This window comes from Carassius gibelio, chromosome A5 (assembly GCF_023724105.1).
Source record: "Carassius gibelio isolate Cgi1373 ecotype wild population from Czech Republic chromosome A5, carGib1.2-hapl.c, whole genome shotgun sequence".
NCBI lineage: Eukaryota > Metazoa > Chordata > Actinopteri > Cypriniformes > Cyprinidae > Carassius > Carassius gibelio.
The window spans coordinates 30,655,901-30,672,298 of NC_068375.1; the positions used below are offsets into that span (position 1 = coordinate 30,655,901).

At 36.2% G+C, this 16,398-nt stretch overlaps 1 protein-coding gene across 3 annotated transcripts in view; it reads right to left on the reverse strand.

Moving 5' to 3' along the window:
• The window catches only part of LOC128011898 (neuronal PAS domain-containing protein 2), a 57,490-nt gene that overhangs the window by 4,760 nt on the left and 36,332 nt on the right, over positions 1-16,398 (reverse strand). For 2 of the 3 annotated variants that reach the window (XM_052594680.1, XM_052594691.1), the window contains exons 2-19: positions 12,711-13,027; positions 12,511-12,567; positions 10,826-10,980; positions 9,573-9,664; positions 8,596-8,685; positions 7,592-7,715; positions 6,883-6,996; positions 5,944-6,065; positions 5,713-5,795; positions 4,185-4,291; positions 3,856-4,003; positions 3,398-3,479; positions 2,673-2,799; positions 2,483-2,586; positions 2,024-2,095; positions 1,306-1,464; positions 438-602; positions 163-353 (exon numbers count right to left, since the gene is read on the reverse strand). In XM_052594680.1, coding sequence (XP_052450640.1) covers positions 163-353; positions 438-602; positions 1,306-1,464; positions 2,024-2,095; positions 2,483-2,586; positions 2,673-2,799; positions 3,398-3,479; positions 3,856-4,003; positions 4,185-4,291; positions 5,713-5,795; positions 5,944-6,065; positions 6,883-6,996; positions 7,592-7,715; positions 8,596-8,685; positions 9,573-9,664; positions 10,826-10,980; positions 12,511-12,567; positions 12,711-12,784 — 2,066 coding nt within the window. In that variant the 5' untranslated portion in view covers positions 12,785-13,027. The remainder of the gene's footprint in view (positions 1-162; positions 354-437; positions 603-1,305; positions 1,465-2,023; positions 2,096-2,482; positions 2,587-2,672; positions 2,800-3,397; positions 3,480-3,855; positions 4,004-4,184; positions 4,292-5,712; positions 5,796-5,943; positions 6,066-6,882; positions 6,997-7,591; positions 7,716-8,595; positions 8,686-9,572; positions 9,665-10,825; positions 10,981-12,510; positions 12,568-12,710; positions 13,028-16,398) is intronic. The other variant, XM_052594700.1, reaches the window with a different exon arrangement.

Consider the following 16,398-nt stretch of genomic DNA (forward strand, 5'->3'; position numbering starts at 1 on the left):
AACTCATAAAAGATGAATCACTGTCTGGGTTAGGATCATGATTTTTCATGAGTATTGAACTGAATTTACACACTAAATATTCCTCTTGGTGTGAACAGGCCTTTAAAATGTTCTTCTCCCACAGTAAACAGTGTTGTTCTGTCTGTTAAGGCGTGCTGTTACCGTAGCTGTCCGTCTTGGCTGTAGTCTGTGTGTGTGTTTCTTTGGCAGTTTGTGTCGGTCTGGGTTCGGTGTCCGTGGTTGGGTGAAAACATCATTGGGTTGCTATAGAAGGGTGTTGTGAGACTGGTGTGTGTCTGCATTGGAACACTGATGGCCTGCATGTGTCCAGTCTGAACCAATCTCTGCTGTCCCTAAACACACACAAACAAGACATCCATTACTGACAACAAGACATCCATGATAGTGAGCAATATGTATATGTGTGAAATGTGTACCTGAGCAGATGAGCTACTGGGCTGTTCTCTGAGCAGTGTGTGTGATGAATGTGAAACACAGTGTTGAGGTTTGGGGAGGGTGCTGTGTTGGGACGGTCTGCCTGGACCCTGCTGCTGCAGACCAGAACTGGAAAACTCTCCCTGAATCGGCTGCTGGAGTAACATCTGCAAACACAGAGATCCAAGCACACCGTTTAGAACCAGACTGTATAGTTCTCAAAATAAAGTCAGACTCCAAAACAAACTAGCTTTTATTCCACAGAAAATTAATGTTGTATAATTACACGACAGTTCAAAAGTTTGGGATAAGTAAGTTTTTTTAATTAATATTTTTATTTAGCAATGACACACTAAATTGATCAAGCAATGACAGCAATGTCATTTATAGTGTTACAAAAGATTTCTATTTCAAATAAATGCAGTTCAAATCAGTGCTATACATTTATCAAAGAATCCTTTAAAAACGATTACAGTTTCCAAAAAAATAATTTACCGTTTTCAACATCGACCCTTATAACAAATGTTTCTTGAACACTAAATTAGCATATTAAAATTGATTAGAAAAGCATATGATTTCTGAAGGAGTGTTACACTGAAGACCAGAGTAATGGCTGCTGAAATTTCAGCCTTTTGCCACTAATAATGTTAAATATATTAAAATAAAATTAACAACAGTTATATTAAACTGTAATGATATTTTACAATACAAATGTTTCTACTGTGTTTTTGATCTAATAAATACAGCCTAGGTGAGCTTCTTTCAAAAACAATAAAATAAATCTTGCAGCGATGTCTATATTTCTCTTTTTATATCACATTTTCTATGTTTTATGTATTCTATCTGACCCAAATTGCATTGTGCAAGCACCTGTATGTTAGCGAGTTGTAGTTTCTCTTTAATGTCGTGCAGCTCTTGTTGTTGTGTTTTGATGTCGGCCTGTAGGATGCGTGTCCGCTCCTCTAGCTGCTCTTTCAGCTGATGCATGACGCCTAACTGAGGCTGCTGGAATCCGTAAAGAGACTGTGTCTGCAACCCACATGCACACAGAACACTGAGAACACACACTCAAATATACAAAAGGAGTCAATAGCAGCCACACATGGCCCTTTCCTACCTTTTGGAAAGTGTGAACTTCTCTCAAAACAGGCCTTTGTTTTTCACTGAGCTGATCGAAGACGTGACTGCCTACTAGGGCTTGCATAAACTGGTCGAGTATTCGAGTGATCGATTACTTCAACCACTAGTCGGTGCTGTCAGAAACAATCGACTACTCGAACAGGCATTAACCATAATGCATGCACAGAGTCTGCAAGTACGCCATGAATTTTTGGATTACAATACAGCATGTAGCGGTTTCTTTCTATGACTTTATCTATGTTGCATGTAAAATATGTAATGTATTAATTAGGGCTGTGCCCGAAGCCGAATACCTTATTCAGAATGAAATGTATAATGGCTTCAAAAACTAATAACGGACAAGGAACAATCCTGCCTTAATATTCGGCTGAAGCTTTACTTACACATGGAGAGAAAGAGTGACAGAGGGAAAAGAAGGCAAGAAAGAAAGCAACCGGGGGAGACTGACCATAGTGGAATGCTGACTGCAAGAGGGGGAGAGTGACATGTGTTCAGAGGAGCTCTGTCTCTGAATCAGGGCCTAAAACAGAGAGACGAAACATTCAGATACACACACAGACTGATAAATCTAACACACACACTACTGTACAAAGGTTTGGGTTCTGTACAATTTTTTTTTAAGGAAACTGATTATTTTATTCAGCAAGGAAGCAATTTAATTGATCTAATGTAAAGTAAAGATTTTTATTCTGTTACAAAAGATCTCTATTTCAAATAAATGCTAGAATCCTGAAAAAAAAAAAAAATCACAGTTTCCACCACGCAACTGTTTTCAACATGCTAATAATAAGAAATGTTTCTTGAGGACAAAAATCAGCATATTAAAATGATTTCTGAAGGATCATGTGACAATGAAGACTGCACTTATGAAGGATAAAGATGAAAATGATCATGAGCATGTTTGTACCTTTGATCCACTATGTGGCATTCTGCTGGTACTCTTCTCAGGACCAATGGAAACAGACTGCCGTGATGACGTGCACGCTTCTGTGAACCTCACAGATGAGTTCGCTATGGACACAGACACACGCAGTGATCAGACATACACATGATCACCTGATGCTCAAGTGCTAGCCGAGGTGTGTGTTTGTACTCACACGCAGAGTCAGACAGTGCTGTGTGTGATGATTTTCTAGAGCTTTGTGATGACACTGATCGAGCGCTGCTGATTCTTTCCTGTGTAGCATCCAAAGGAGGACACATATCCAAAAACACTTCCTGCCCCTGACACACAAAAAACACATTAAAGGGATAGTTCACCCAAAATTGAATATTTGCTGAAAATGCACTCAACCTCAGGACATCCTAGATGTAGATGAGTTTGTTTCCTCATCGGATCAGATTTGGAGAAGCATTACTTATTATCATCACTTGCTCACTAATGTCTCTTTGGCAGTGTTGGCAGAACAGTTTTTTCTTGTAAACTGTGCTTGATCTGTGCATATTTCTCATCTGATTCAGACAAGATTAAAGGAGAAGCAATTTTATAGATAGAAGTTAAAACATCTTAATGATGGCTTTGTTTATTGCAAACATACAGTTTTGCTTCATAAGTAGATAAGTAATGGAGTTATGTGGATCACTTGTGGATTATGGTGATATTATTATAAGCTGTTTTGGATCTGACGGCACCCATTCACTTCAGAGGATCCATTGGTGATCAAGTGATGTATTGCTAAATTTCTCTAAATCTGTTCAGATGAAAAAACAAACTCATCTATATCTTAGATAAGCTATTCCATTAACATGAAATACTATTCAGTAAATAAATAGGAATGCAAACATTAAAGCATTATGTGTGTTTCCTGGGCACGTGTAGCACCTTGATTGAAGATGTTGCCATATCAGATGAGCTTTCCTCCAATCCAAACTCTCTCCTTCTTTCTGCTCGGACTTCAGCATAGCTTTAGATAGAGAAAAACATATGTTTTTGTTTTAACTTTTCATTCTTTCAACTGTGTGTGTGAATTTTGAAGTTCAAACTATTTGTAGTAACACAAACTAACCACTAGATGGAAACAGAAGCTTAAAAACAACAGATAAACTGTTAATTCAAGCACATTAACTACTTTTGAAGTAGTTATGAACAGGCATTTGCACACAGATATCTGTAAGTTACAAATATTATTAATCCTAAAATATTTAGTAAAAAAAAAAAGTGTTTGAATGTGTTTGTGTGTTATTTTCGTTCATATGCATATAAATGAGTGTATGTACTTAGCAGTGTGTTGTGGCATGCACGTTCTTCCATATACATGTATAAATGCTTGTGTGTTTTACCTGACCACACTGTGTGTGCAGACGATAAACTCTGGTTTGGAGTTCCACTGGTGGTATGTGATGTAATAATGTGTCTGTAGCCAGATCCACTGCTGTCCTTTAGTCAGAAACCGATAGTAACAGGATTTTCCTTTTCCACACTGCATCACTGCAATACACACATGCAGGCGCACAAACACACAAGATCAGAAGTCTCTAAAAATGATTTGAAAGCTTCTTACAGGCATTTTCAGCTCCTCTGTGATTCACACAAACAGAACAAAATTTCCAGGACAGTACACTGACCTAGTTTAAAGAGAGAAAGAGAGTGTGAGAGAGATAACACTCACATTGTTTATGACACTGAGCAATCAGCTCCAGGTCGTCCACATGATAGTAATCATAACCCGAGGTCCCCAAAACCTCAAACGGCAGGTACCCAATGATAGGAGAGGCCCTGCGAACACACACATAAACACACGTTCAGTAAACTACATAAGGTCCACTTCTATTGAGCTGTTATCGGAACACGCATAATTCCAAGCATTGGCCCATTTTACTAAACAAGATCTCAATCTGTAACACCCATTAAACTGGCTGTGCATTCTCTTGAGACTAAAGGAATGAATAATGGGGGCTCAGATGAACCTGCAGACACTCGTCACCATAGGAACTGCTGAAATAAGCAAGATGGGTATCCATAGCCTGCCTGAGTCATGTGTGTGTCTGCGTGTGTAAATAGAGAGGCATGTAAGCCTAACAGTGTAGTGGCAAAAAAATATATAATGTTTTTTTTAAAGAAGTCTCTAATGTTCACCAAGCCTGCAATTATACAGTACAACAGTAATATTATGAAATGTATGTCGATTTAAAAATATCTGTTTTCTATTATAATATATTCTAAAATGTATTTTTTTTCCTGTGATGCAAAGCCAAATTTTCAGCAGCAATTACTCCAGTCTTCAGTGTCACATGATCTTTCAGAAATCTTCCTAAAACACTTTTTTGCAACTCAATATTAGGTGCTTCTTATCATTATCAATGTTGACAACTGCTGTGCAGATTAATAGTTTTGTGGAAACTTTAAATCCTTTGATGAACAGAAAATTAAAAAGAGCAGCACACTAAATCTATATTGTGACTATCAATTGAATGCATTCTTGCTGTATAGAAAACTTTAGAATGGTGTGTGTGTGTATATTATATTTAATAAACACACACACACACACACACACACACACACACACGTTAAATATGAATGGCTTAATGTTCTGAGAGAGTAAACTATATGCATGTCTATATGTCAACCGGCTTGACACAGCAATACTGGTTCAACCAACTGCATGAGTTTGGGGACGGGACTATCTGTATGACTGACCATTGGAATACACAGGGAGTGTTTGGAAAACCTGTTTGAAAACTACAATATTTTTAGGTGACGTATAAATGACACACATCCCCTTTAAAAGAGAAAGTCTGACAAGACAGCTCAAATGTCCAATTATAGCTCTGTAGGGAACAGGAACATCCAGTACTCACAACACACACACACACATTTATGTAACCCTCTGGGGTCACATACGCCTCCTGAGTAAACAATCTCTATGCTGAAATTTATGAATGGTCACAGCAGAATGAAAGCATCATATTAAAATATGAGTGTGAGAACTGATTCAAGCACATGCATCTGATGAGATCCTGATGACAAGTCTGAATTGGCAGATGTAAGTGGGTCAGTGATTGATGAAAGTATCAAACAAATGACATAATCAAAGAGAGTCATGATTCAAATTGACCAAAATGGGTGTATCATAAAAGACCATGCAGAATCACAACATCAGAGGAGTCGTTTGCATAATGAAGCGGTGTTTGACTAACCTGTGATCTAAGAAGAGAAATTTCCATTCCAGACTGTGTCTTGATGTGAATTCATCACACACATCCTCCACGTTGCACAGATCCTTTAACACACACACAAACACACAGTAAGTCTGTCCTTCCTTTGATGTAAGGTTGAATAAAAGCAGTATTTGCACAATATTGATTTTGTGCTCAATTGTTTAAGTGCATTTTAATCAGTGTTTTTGTGTGCTTGTGGGGTGTAGTTACCTTCAGGAACTGAGGGGTCACAAGTCTCACTGTGGCTATGAGACAGATCTGCTCCTCTAGTGAGGACTGCAGCGTGCGTGGGAATGCCAGCTCATAACCGTTACATGAGGACAGAGGCACTGCTACACACAGAAAACATGTTCGGTTTAAAAAAATCTTGCAATGACCAGATTTTACAAATCAAGTATATTTTACATACCTTATATTCCACGCTATTTTAATGGAAGGATTGCACTGAATGAATTTAAAATGTATTTTCTTCTTTCTAATACAAATAATCAAATACAAATCTTGAAATAAAATAAAAATACAAAGATGTTTCATTATTTTTTTTAATAAACAGTATATATATATATATATATATATATATATATATATATATATATATATATATATATATATATATATATATATATATATATATATATATATATATATATATGTACATATGTATATATGCGTAACATGTACATATTTTTACAGACATTTTCCATTTATATATATATATATATATATATATATATATATATATATATATATATATGGAAAATGTCTGTAAAAATATGTACATATTTGAAAAATATATATATATAAAAAAATAAAAATAGAAAAAGAGTTTTGGCCATGGCATGCATTTTTTTCCATGTCTATTTCTATTTCAACATTCTACTCATTTTCACATTACCTATTAGTGAAGATGTAACCTCACACAATGACATTCTACATGCAAATTAACAAATGGACCAATGATTTCAACATAGGCAAATGCCTCCTCCTCATTAAATCTCTTCCTCAACCAAATTCACAGAAAGAAAAACAAATGCATGCTCACTCCAAGTGCTTGTTATTATAAAATATAAATGTTAACTGTCCATCGATTATTAGTGTCTCTGTGTTGCATGTGGCTGGGAATGATAAAAGTGACAAATAAAAACCCACCATTATTATGAAACTTGAAATCTCCAACAAATTTGACATATTCGTACGTGGGTGGTTCTTTCGGGTCAATGTTCCCCCTTGCTACATGACAGCAGAACTCAACATGCATCTCATCTGAAAGAAAGAAAAGAAAGAAATAGTGCACAGGGAGAGGAAAGAAACTGTTAGCAGCTGATATAACAGTAATTCAGTTTGTCAGACAAACACACAAGGTTAAGGCTAATGTTCTATTAGGGTCTTGGCCCCAGTGTGACTTTGCTGATTATCTTAAAATACAGTACAATGACCTGACTGACCGTACAACAGTCTGTGTGTGTGTGTGTGTGAACAAGCAAATGTAGCCAGTGAAACAGAGGTGGTTCTGGTGATTAAATAAGATGAATAAGTCAACAGTAACCAGCATCTCTCAGTATTGGTGAGAGTGTGTGTGTGTGTGTCTTAGGGATTGAGGTCAGGGTAAGAGATGTATGTGGGATTATGTATGTGGGAGTGTTGTAACAGATAATCTGTGTTACACTGCACACACAAGAGCCTCTATAATTAGCCTTGAGTGTAATCATAGAGCACCCTACAGCCACTACAGACAGCACACACTCACAGCACATTGCATACAAATGTGTGTGTGTGTGTGTGTGTGTGTGTATGTGCTAGAGTATGTGATAGATTGTGTGCTGATCTGTGCATGCATGTATACTCTATGTATACTCACTGCTGCTGAGTAGGTCCAAAGCTGAAGGCTCTGTCAAGAGCATGTGTGATGACAGAAGTTTATACACCTCTCCATGCTCTCGTTCTGGCAGGAAGTTCAAGATGTTCTGGTCCACCATATCTGACTGAGACACAGCAGTATCCATGACAACGTCAGTCCTCACTCACTTCCATTTGTAATACACAGTGCACTACATTTCCCATAATACAAAGCACTTATGAACTAAGCACTTGACCCTTTTCACATTTCCGGGTTTCTCAGAAGTGTAAGTCGTCATAGTTGGGTGACGTCTATAGAGGTTAACCGGAGACATCAAATATATTTTTTGGTGTTTCAATTTGCACAAATAGCACGTTCAAAAAGAGGAAAAAATAGAGAGAAATTGGAAACGGCAATCAAAAGAGCGAACAATGCCAAATATACAGTCAACCCCACATATGCTGCGTTATAAATGAACATATTTATAGATATTTTTATTAAAATGAGAAATATTATATATATATATATTGATAGTTTGATGGCAGCATGTGATCACAGAATGATTTAGACACATTTGCAGCATTAAGGTACGTTGATTCAGATTTATGAAATAGTTTTTTTTTCTGTAGTAAGTGAAACCACTTAACTGCCAATAACATTCTACTTCAGTTTGGGGTATATTTTTCTTAACATTTCAAAAAATAATTCTGAGGCGCAGCACTTGACATGTCATGATTTTCAGATACTGCACAAATACAAATGAAGGGGCTAAAAAAAACGTGAAGCATTTACTAAGGACTGTTGTCAACAGCCCACAGAAAACCTGCTGTGTGGGGGCTGCCTTGTCGATGTTTAGAAAAACAGGACAATTATATTACTAATCACAGTTTGTCAGACTAGTCATAATAAAACACAGCGTTCTCAGAGGTAATGAGTTCATTTGATGAAAAGTAAAGCACCAAATCAAGTTCTCTGGGATGCATTGAATTTGAGATTGTTGTATTGGAATCGAATCCTTTACTTACCGGCAGATGACCAATGAGAGACGAGACACTGTCAGATACATATATGATATTCCCATCTGTAGTAAGAGCTATTAGGAAACCATCCAATGCCTGTCATAACACACAGAATGTCATTTTAAATTAGCAGAAACTCTCATAATATACTAATGACAATGTTACTTATGTTATTTAAGAAATAGTTCATCTAACTATAAAAATTCTGTCAGAACGGAATCCTTGAATTGAGTATGGAGTCTTCATTCAGTGAATGACTGAACTGAACTTTGAATATTTGGTCTTGTCCTCACACAATGTAATAATTGGGTATTCTATTTGATTTAATTTAATGTGCGAGAAAATTTATCAATTTACAATTTCTTTCATCAAAGCTGGGAAAGCTGGTTATTAAAGCCTTGGTAGCTGCACAGTATTCTTTATCGGCTGCACAATTTTGTCATTGTTTTCTTTATGTAACAAAAAATAAATGTAAAATTCCCCATCCCATAACATCTTCTCACGTTGTTGTTTTTACATGCCTCTTACTGAACTTGTACTTTGGAAAATCTAAGACTGGGAACTGAGAAGAGCCAGATGTTGTTTCTGAAAGGAAGTATTCAAGTGTGAATGTTTCCTTAATGCTGGAAACTCTAGGGATAATTCAAAAATGGCCCATAAAAAGCTCAACTTCTGGTTTCAAGACTATAGGATTGGGTGTGCAGGTCAGGCTGACTCTCTACATTAACATCCTGTATTTCTGCTACATGATTCAAGTTAAACTTATATGAGTTTCCTTTCTTTGTAGTGTGTGTTTATTTTTTAGTAGGCTCCACCTTTATACCGGAAACAGTGTTATAAGGCATTTCATAGCCTCGGAAAATACATGATGTGTTGACAGCACGGTACTGAAGAAATACAGCTGAAGTGTGGAGCATTCCCACAGGCCAATAGAAAAACTGAAGGTTGATGAAGCAGATATGAGGGTTACAAGATTCCTTTACCTCAAGCATTAACTGGGTGAATTCCTCGTTGCTGAGGAAAGAAGGCTTCCAGTCCTGCCGGACCTCACAAGATTCAGTTTGCGCAGTGATCTCTGGAAAACATCAAACAGCAGGAAAATGTGGTGAGAACTTGATTGTGGAATTCTGAGAAAGGAACTGCGTGGACTAATACGTTTAGATGGAATGGGTAAAAATTAAAATACATTTTAATCAAACAGTAAGGAAGTCTGAGATTGGAAGTTGGAAACGGCACTGGGATTGTTTATAGGAGCAGTGAAATCTGCTGCCAGTAAACGTTCTGCTGATGGCCTGACAGCTGTGCCCTGGATTCAGACAGGAAATGGAACAGGGCCCATCACAGAGCAGCTCCTGGCACATAAAGGTGTTCATATTGATACTCCCAGGAGCTTGCAGAAGTTTGCAAATGCAAAAAAAAATTAAAATATATTATATTCTAACCAGGGTCCAAAATATGTGTAAACCCAGGCATTAGCAAGTAAATAAAATTTAGTTTTCAAGTCAAAGTTTAAATCAATTGTGGAGGTGATAATACGAACCTTGCTGATGTGAGGTGGGCGATTCAAATCGAATCAAACCATCTACCAAACAAAACATTTGCAACTCGCTTTTCTTCTAATAAGGTTAACCTTTCTGGAAAATCTTTTTTTTTTCCTCTCTAGAACTGCATGCGACCACACATACAGAATATTCCTTGCATACGCAAATAAGAGGAACAAAATCATGATTCAGGACTTTGTGCAAGGTGCAGTTTCACTGAGAGATGATGTTTTGCTCATGTCATGTATGACCTAGCAAGTCACATAAAAACCTCTGGTTTATGTCAGAAATATGCAAAAAAAAACCAGCCAAATAATTTTATTTGGATTTTCAGAAACATAATGCAAATATAATTCCTAGCTGATAATATTTTTTATAATATAATTTGATTAAAAATATTAAATTGCAGCTAACTTAAAAAAATATATTTGAACCCTGGTTTTAGCACAGAGATAGGTATCATTCTGCTTAAAAAAATAAATAATAATAATAATAATAATAATAATAATAATATTATATATATATATATATATATATATATACACACATAATAAATAATATATTAGCACAAAATTTTTTTTGTGAAACTTTAGGTTGGGAGAAGAAATTGGATAGGTGATAGACACCAACATAAATGCTCATCAAACTAAATTTTTTCTTCCATCTGCTTCTTCCCAGGTGATGTTTCTCCTCACCTTTCTGTTTCTGCAGGAAGTCAATGGTCCTCTGCAGGATGGTGGATTTGTCCATCTTGCGGGGGTGACCTTGACCCTGCAGCATTGTACACAGCTCTTTAATGAGAACATTGAACTGGTCTCTTCTCTTCTTCTCTGATTTATTACGGGACGCCCTGCAGAAAAAAAGAGATGGACAAAAAGCATGCATTAAAAATAAACGTACATATGTTGACAACACACAAACATATAAAATGGATTAAAACAGCTTTTAATTACATAGTATTATTGATAATTTGGCCTTCAAACGACATCTTCAAAAAGAAAACGTCATAATGTAATGTTTCTGATGAGAATCACATAACTGTAATGAATTACAAACACGTCTATTACACACATCCTTATCTCTTATATGCTTCAACAATTTTATACATTTTAGTTAAATTACAATTAAGGATAATGATTCCAGTTAATGGCTTATAAACTGTGCTTCTCAATTAGCTCCCGAGCTCATGAATCAGTAGATCGTGTACACGAATTCGGTCACTGATAAGTTCACTGGCTCACTGCACATTGGGATTAACCAATTTCAGGTGAAATGATTACGTACAACGTCAGTGGAAAACATTGTAGAGCGTCATAACTGTAATTAATCAACAACAGGCAGGAGAAATCTCTTTTGATATAATTTTTTATTCTCTTTAAATACATTGTTATTTTACATGTTCTTACTACATTTCAGCCGAATATTAATTCTAAATGTAAACTAGATGTAATCATTACCTGTCTAGCAATGTGTGTTTATGCTGAAATATACACAAAAAAAAAATGGTTTGTCTTCTCAAATCTTCTATCGCTTGTCATCATATTTATCAAGTTGGCTCATGTAGTTTATGTTTTGCGCTTAAGAAATGTGACGTAATTTCTACTAAGAGAGCGTAGTTTTTGTGGCGCATTGTGGAATTTTTCAGTGAGCGAACGCTCCAGTGCACTGGAAGTATTTTGCGATTGAGACAACACTTAAAGCTGCAGCAGGTAACTTTTGTAAAAATATATTTTTTACATATTTGTTAAACCTGTCATTATGTCCTGACAGTAGAATATGAGACAGATAATCTGTGAAAAAAATCAAGCTCCTCTGGCTCCTCCCAGTGGTCCTATTGCCATTTGCAGAAAATCATCCGCTCCCGGTAAAAAACAACCAATCAGAGCTGCGGTCTGTAACTTTGTGTTAAAAATGTAGAAAAATGTATATAATAAGCGAGTACAACATAAATCCATTTTCCAAACCATGCTTTTAGCTTGTCCTGAATCACTAGGGTGTACCTATAATACAGTAAATGTTTATATTCGGACTATTTTAGATTGCTTCGGGGGTACTGCGGCAGAGTAACCCAGTACCTTTGTGATTCTTCATAGACATAAACAGAGAGAAGTAGTTCAGGCTACAATGTTCTTCCGCGAGACGCAAGCAGTTCTGTTTCTTTCACACTCCTTTTTTCTCACTCTCTCTCTCAGCCTAGACACTTTTTCTCAAGGAAAATCTATTGTAATGAGTGAAAGTGTGAAAAGCTTTTAGAGGTGTGATTGCTGAATCATCTCTGGACACAATAACAGTTCACAGGTTTATGGTTTAATGTAGGGGTTTAGAATTCAACATATTGCACAATAAAGTGTACTACAACTATAAAGAGCAAAACACAGACCTTTTTGCCCTGTCCTTGTCATCTTCATCCATTAAATCATCCACACAGCTGCCTGTGCTGAGAGGGAAATCACAGAAAATTGTTTTTCTATTTAAAATACATTTTTGGCACTATTCAAATCTCACAAAATATATAAAACAGCAAATGAATTATAAACGGACGAAAACAGCAAACATATTTCGATGTTAGTGTAGACTCACTCCCATTCCCTCCGAGTGGATGGACAAAGGCCTCCAAACTCCGAAAGGTTGTCCATGCTCACTCCTTCTCCCATTCAGGCCGTCTGGAAAGGCTGGCGTGTCCCATTCGTGTCTTCTACACTCGAAACACCCACAGAAATCCAATCGACACCACAAGATAACCACCCAATGCTAGTGGTTAGCCACTACTCACAAATCTCTGATAGCCAGCCGCTGGTGTTACCCCACTAATGACTGGCAGCCAAGAGATGCTGCGGTTATGTTCTTACGGCTAGCCAGTCCTTAAATGCTTTAGTTAATGATGGAAACAGCAGAACCTGTTGAGGAAAGCAAAAAGGGTGTTTTAGTTGCCAGTTTTTTGCTGTATTTATGATTGTTTTTAGCCATGATTCATTTATTCTGTAATTGAAAGTGTCTGACAATGCTAAGTAGTACTGGGTTGGTCATGTGATCTCAAATGAAAAGCTTTTTATAGACTACAGCTACTCAGTCTCTCTCTCTCTCTATATATATAGACGGTTTCATCGGGCGCACAGGCCTGGCCCTAATTTAACTTCCGGTCTGTGTTGTGTATATCGGCCTGGCTGCGGTGCCTTCTACAAATGGAGTTAAAGTTAAGGTGATGAGTAGACTGAAGTTGGGCTCAGGTGGTTGTGATGTTTCCCATACATTTATTTATTTGTGGAGACTTGCCACAATTTTAAAGCGGATCGATTTTCAAAAAGGGTTCGCTGAATAAATGTTTACTACTATTACTAATAATTCCTTACATTTATATGTTTAAATATCAAAACGAGGCACGGGTGTTTTTATATCACTATTTCTGAAGGAAGACTTGCATGTTATGTGCCTGATAACGCAGCGTTTGTGAGCATAGCTCTGCTTTATTTACAGCTGTTACTGGGAAAACCTCTGTTTCTCGCACTTAAAAGCATCTCCTGCTGGCAAAGAATTCATTTGAATTTTCATTAAGTCCACCTCATTTACGCCGCAAACATATTTTGTTTGTTATCCAAAAAAATATCTACTCTAGAGGGACTTGGCTGTTGTTTTTGATTCTATTTGGAAGTCTACCGAAAGTGAATTTAACGCCACAAAAGCGCGCATGCTCAGTAACGTTTGTTTTATGTTGTTGCCGTTGAAACCGTCTATACACTTCACATGGATTTTATCTGACAAATAAAACAGGAGACCTGAGTGCATGTTACATGGATAAAGAGTACACATGGTTCATTTATATATACTACTGACACTTTTATTGCAATCTTTAACGCCTGACACAAATCACAAAGTTTTATTTAACAATTATAAACAATCATGAAAGCATCGTACGAGCAGAGCATTTGTTAATTGCCTTTTCGTGAAGCAGCAAACTGTTTTGTACATAATCAAAAAAAAAAAATCAAATTAGTGATTTTCTTTTTTTTTTTTTATCAAACTGTATTTTTATATATTCAGTTGCTTATACGCCTTGAAAATGGAAAAAGATCACCAACATTAATTAAACATTCTCTCTCTTTTTCTTCCTCCCTCATTGTCAAATGAATAAAACATTGGCACCTCTCCAGATACATTACACTTCACCAAAGCCAGCAGAGATACCACATGCCGTGTGCTTCGTGATCAGAAATCAGTCAAAAATAAGTATACAGTTGAAAGCTCTGTGAAGATTTATGTAAAAAAAAATATTATTTGTTTAAAAAATATATTTGAGATAATTACAGCTGAAAAGTAACATCCCAAACATATTATTCCTGACAGCAAAAAGGATTCATTTAAAAGTTCAAACTTTTCAGGTGATATAAAATAAATATTATAGCAAAGTATTACTTTGAAATGTGATTTTACTAGGGTAAATTTATTGTTACAATTTGACCCCAACCACTGCTACACTGAAATTGTAACACTCAGTCTTGTATTAAATTTAATATCATGATGTAATCTGTAAGTGAATTAATGGTACCAAACATACAGATGTTTCTTAAACCAAAAGACTGCACGTAGATTTGTATAAAAAAAGATGAAGGTTACAACCTTCCCTGATCCGATCTCCTCTACTTTCACAGTGAAAAAGTGTAGAATCAGCATGCTATGTAATATTGCGAATATGGAATATGTTTGATAAAACTAATATATTTTCATCATTCTTTTACCCAACTTGCCTCTTGCTTGCTTAATGAACACAGTCACAGGAATCTGTTTTTGCAGTACAGAACCGGTTTATTATCTATAGATAAACACTCATTCAATAACTGCCTGCAATTGTTTCTCACGCCAACCTTTACAATGAAGATTTTAGGTGTATCACAGATGTTTTAGCTCAAGTCTAATTATATACAAATTAGCTGTAGATCTCCACCTTAGTCCAGTTAATAAACCTGCTGCTTTGGACTATGACGTAAACGGTTTAAATGGAGGTGCTGCTTACTCACTTTATCAGCTTCTGCATTAAATATGTTTAATGCAATATCCGAAGATAAAGAAATTGACTGTGCATAAGAAGTATGGTGTTGACACCTGCTTAAGCGTTAATGCAAGACTGGCACAACCCTCAGGAAATGCTGCTTCGGCAAGGAGTGCCATGACCTAGAAAAATCTTTTACGCCAAGCTCTTTTCTAATCCAACACAACAGACAATAATAAAGAGGAAAAAGTGGGAGGGAGATGAGTAGTTAAAGAGTGTATGAGAGACTCCAATGAGTGTGAATTGTGTGTGTGCACAAAGTGTCGATTAAGATGGGATACTGTAAACCTTTTCAAACTGCGCCACAAAAAAATTATTTTCTTAAATCAGTAGTGATGTCGTAGGTTTGGTAGGCTCCAGCATCCACATGACACTACAGAATAAGCAGTCTGGAGAATGGATGAATGGAGTATTTTTGTCTCGTTTTCCTGCAAAAATACCTAAACATCTTCAAAACAACATACATTGCTGTAGATTCAAAGAATGTCAATTTCTTTTTCTTACCATACTGAAATAAAAAAAACTACTTGCCAGTGAGGCAAAAATAAATAAAAAAAACTCCAATTCAAGACAAGCAATTTTGCTTCTCAAATATTTCTTGTTTTAATGATATTTAGATTTAGAAAAGCAAGACGAGATATTTTTCTGATTGAGAAAAAAAATAAAATAAACACAAATGATCCCTGACAGAATTTCCTACAACATAAACTGGTCATACATTTAAGTTAGTTATTATCATATGAATTTGTCTTGTTAGAAGGCTCTCTGCAATTAAAGGCTTATCTTAGCAAGCTTGGTGTATTTTTAGCTTCTTGTTCGGACACTTGCCAGTAACGCAAGTCAATTTGGTAAGAAGCACCGCCTACACCAAGAATATAAATGAAGAAATATAATGCAAAACTATGTTATCAAAATCGACTAGTCAGTGGGATGCCTGGACATCTAGTTGTAATAAACATGGTTTAAGGTCACTTGACCCTGATCTAAGACATTCATTCAGAAGCAATGGATCTGAAGTAAACTTTCCTTGCACCTTTTTTTTTTTTTTTTTTTAAATAAAGCACAACTAGGGAATAAACAACTGTGGCACATTTAAAAAAAAAAGTTGTTTGAAGAAAAAAAAAGAAAGAAAAAAAAACGATGACTAGGAAATATTTATAGTGCACTGTCACCATGCTTAAACTACCAGCACATCAACTTTGGTTTGTGAATTCCAGAAATCTG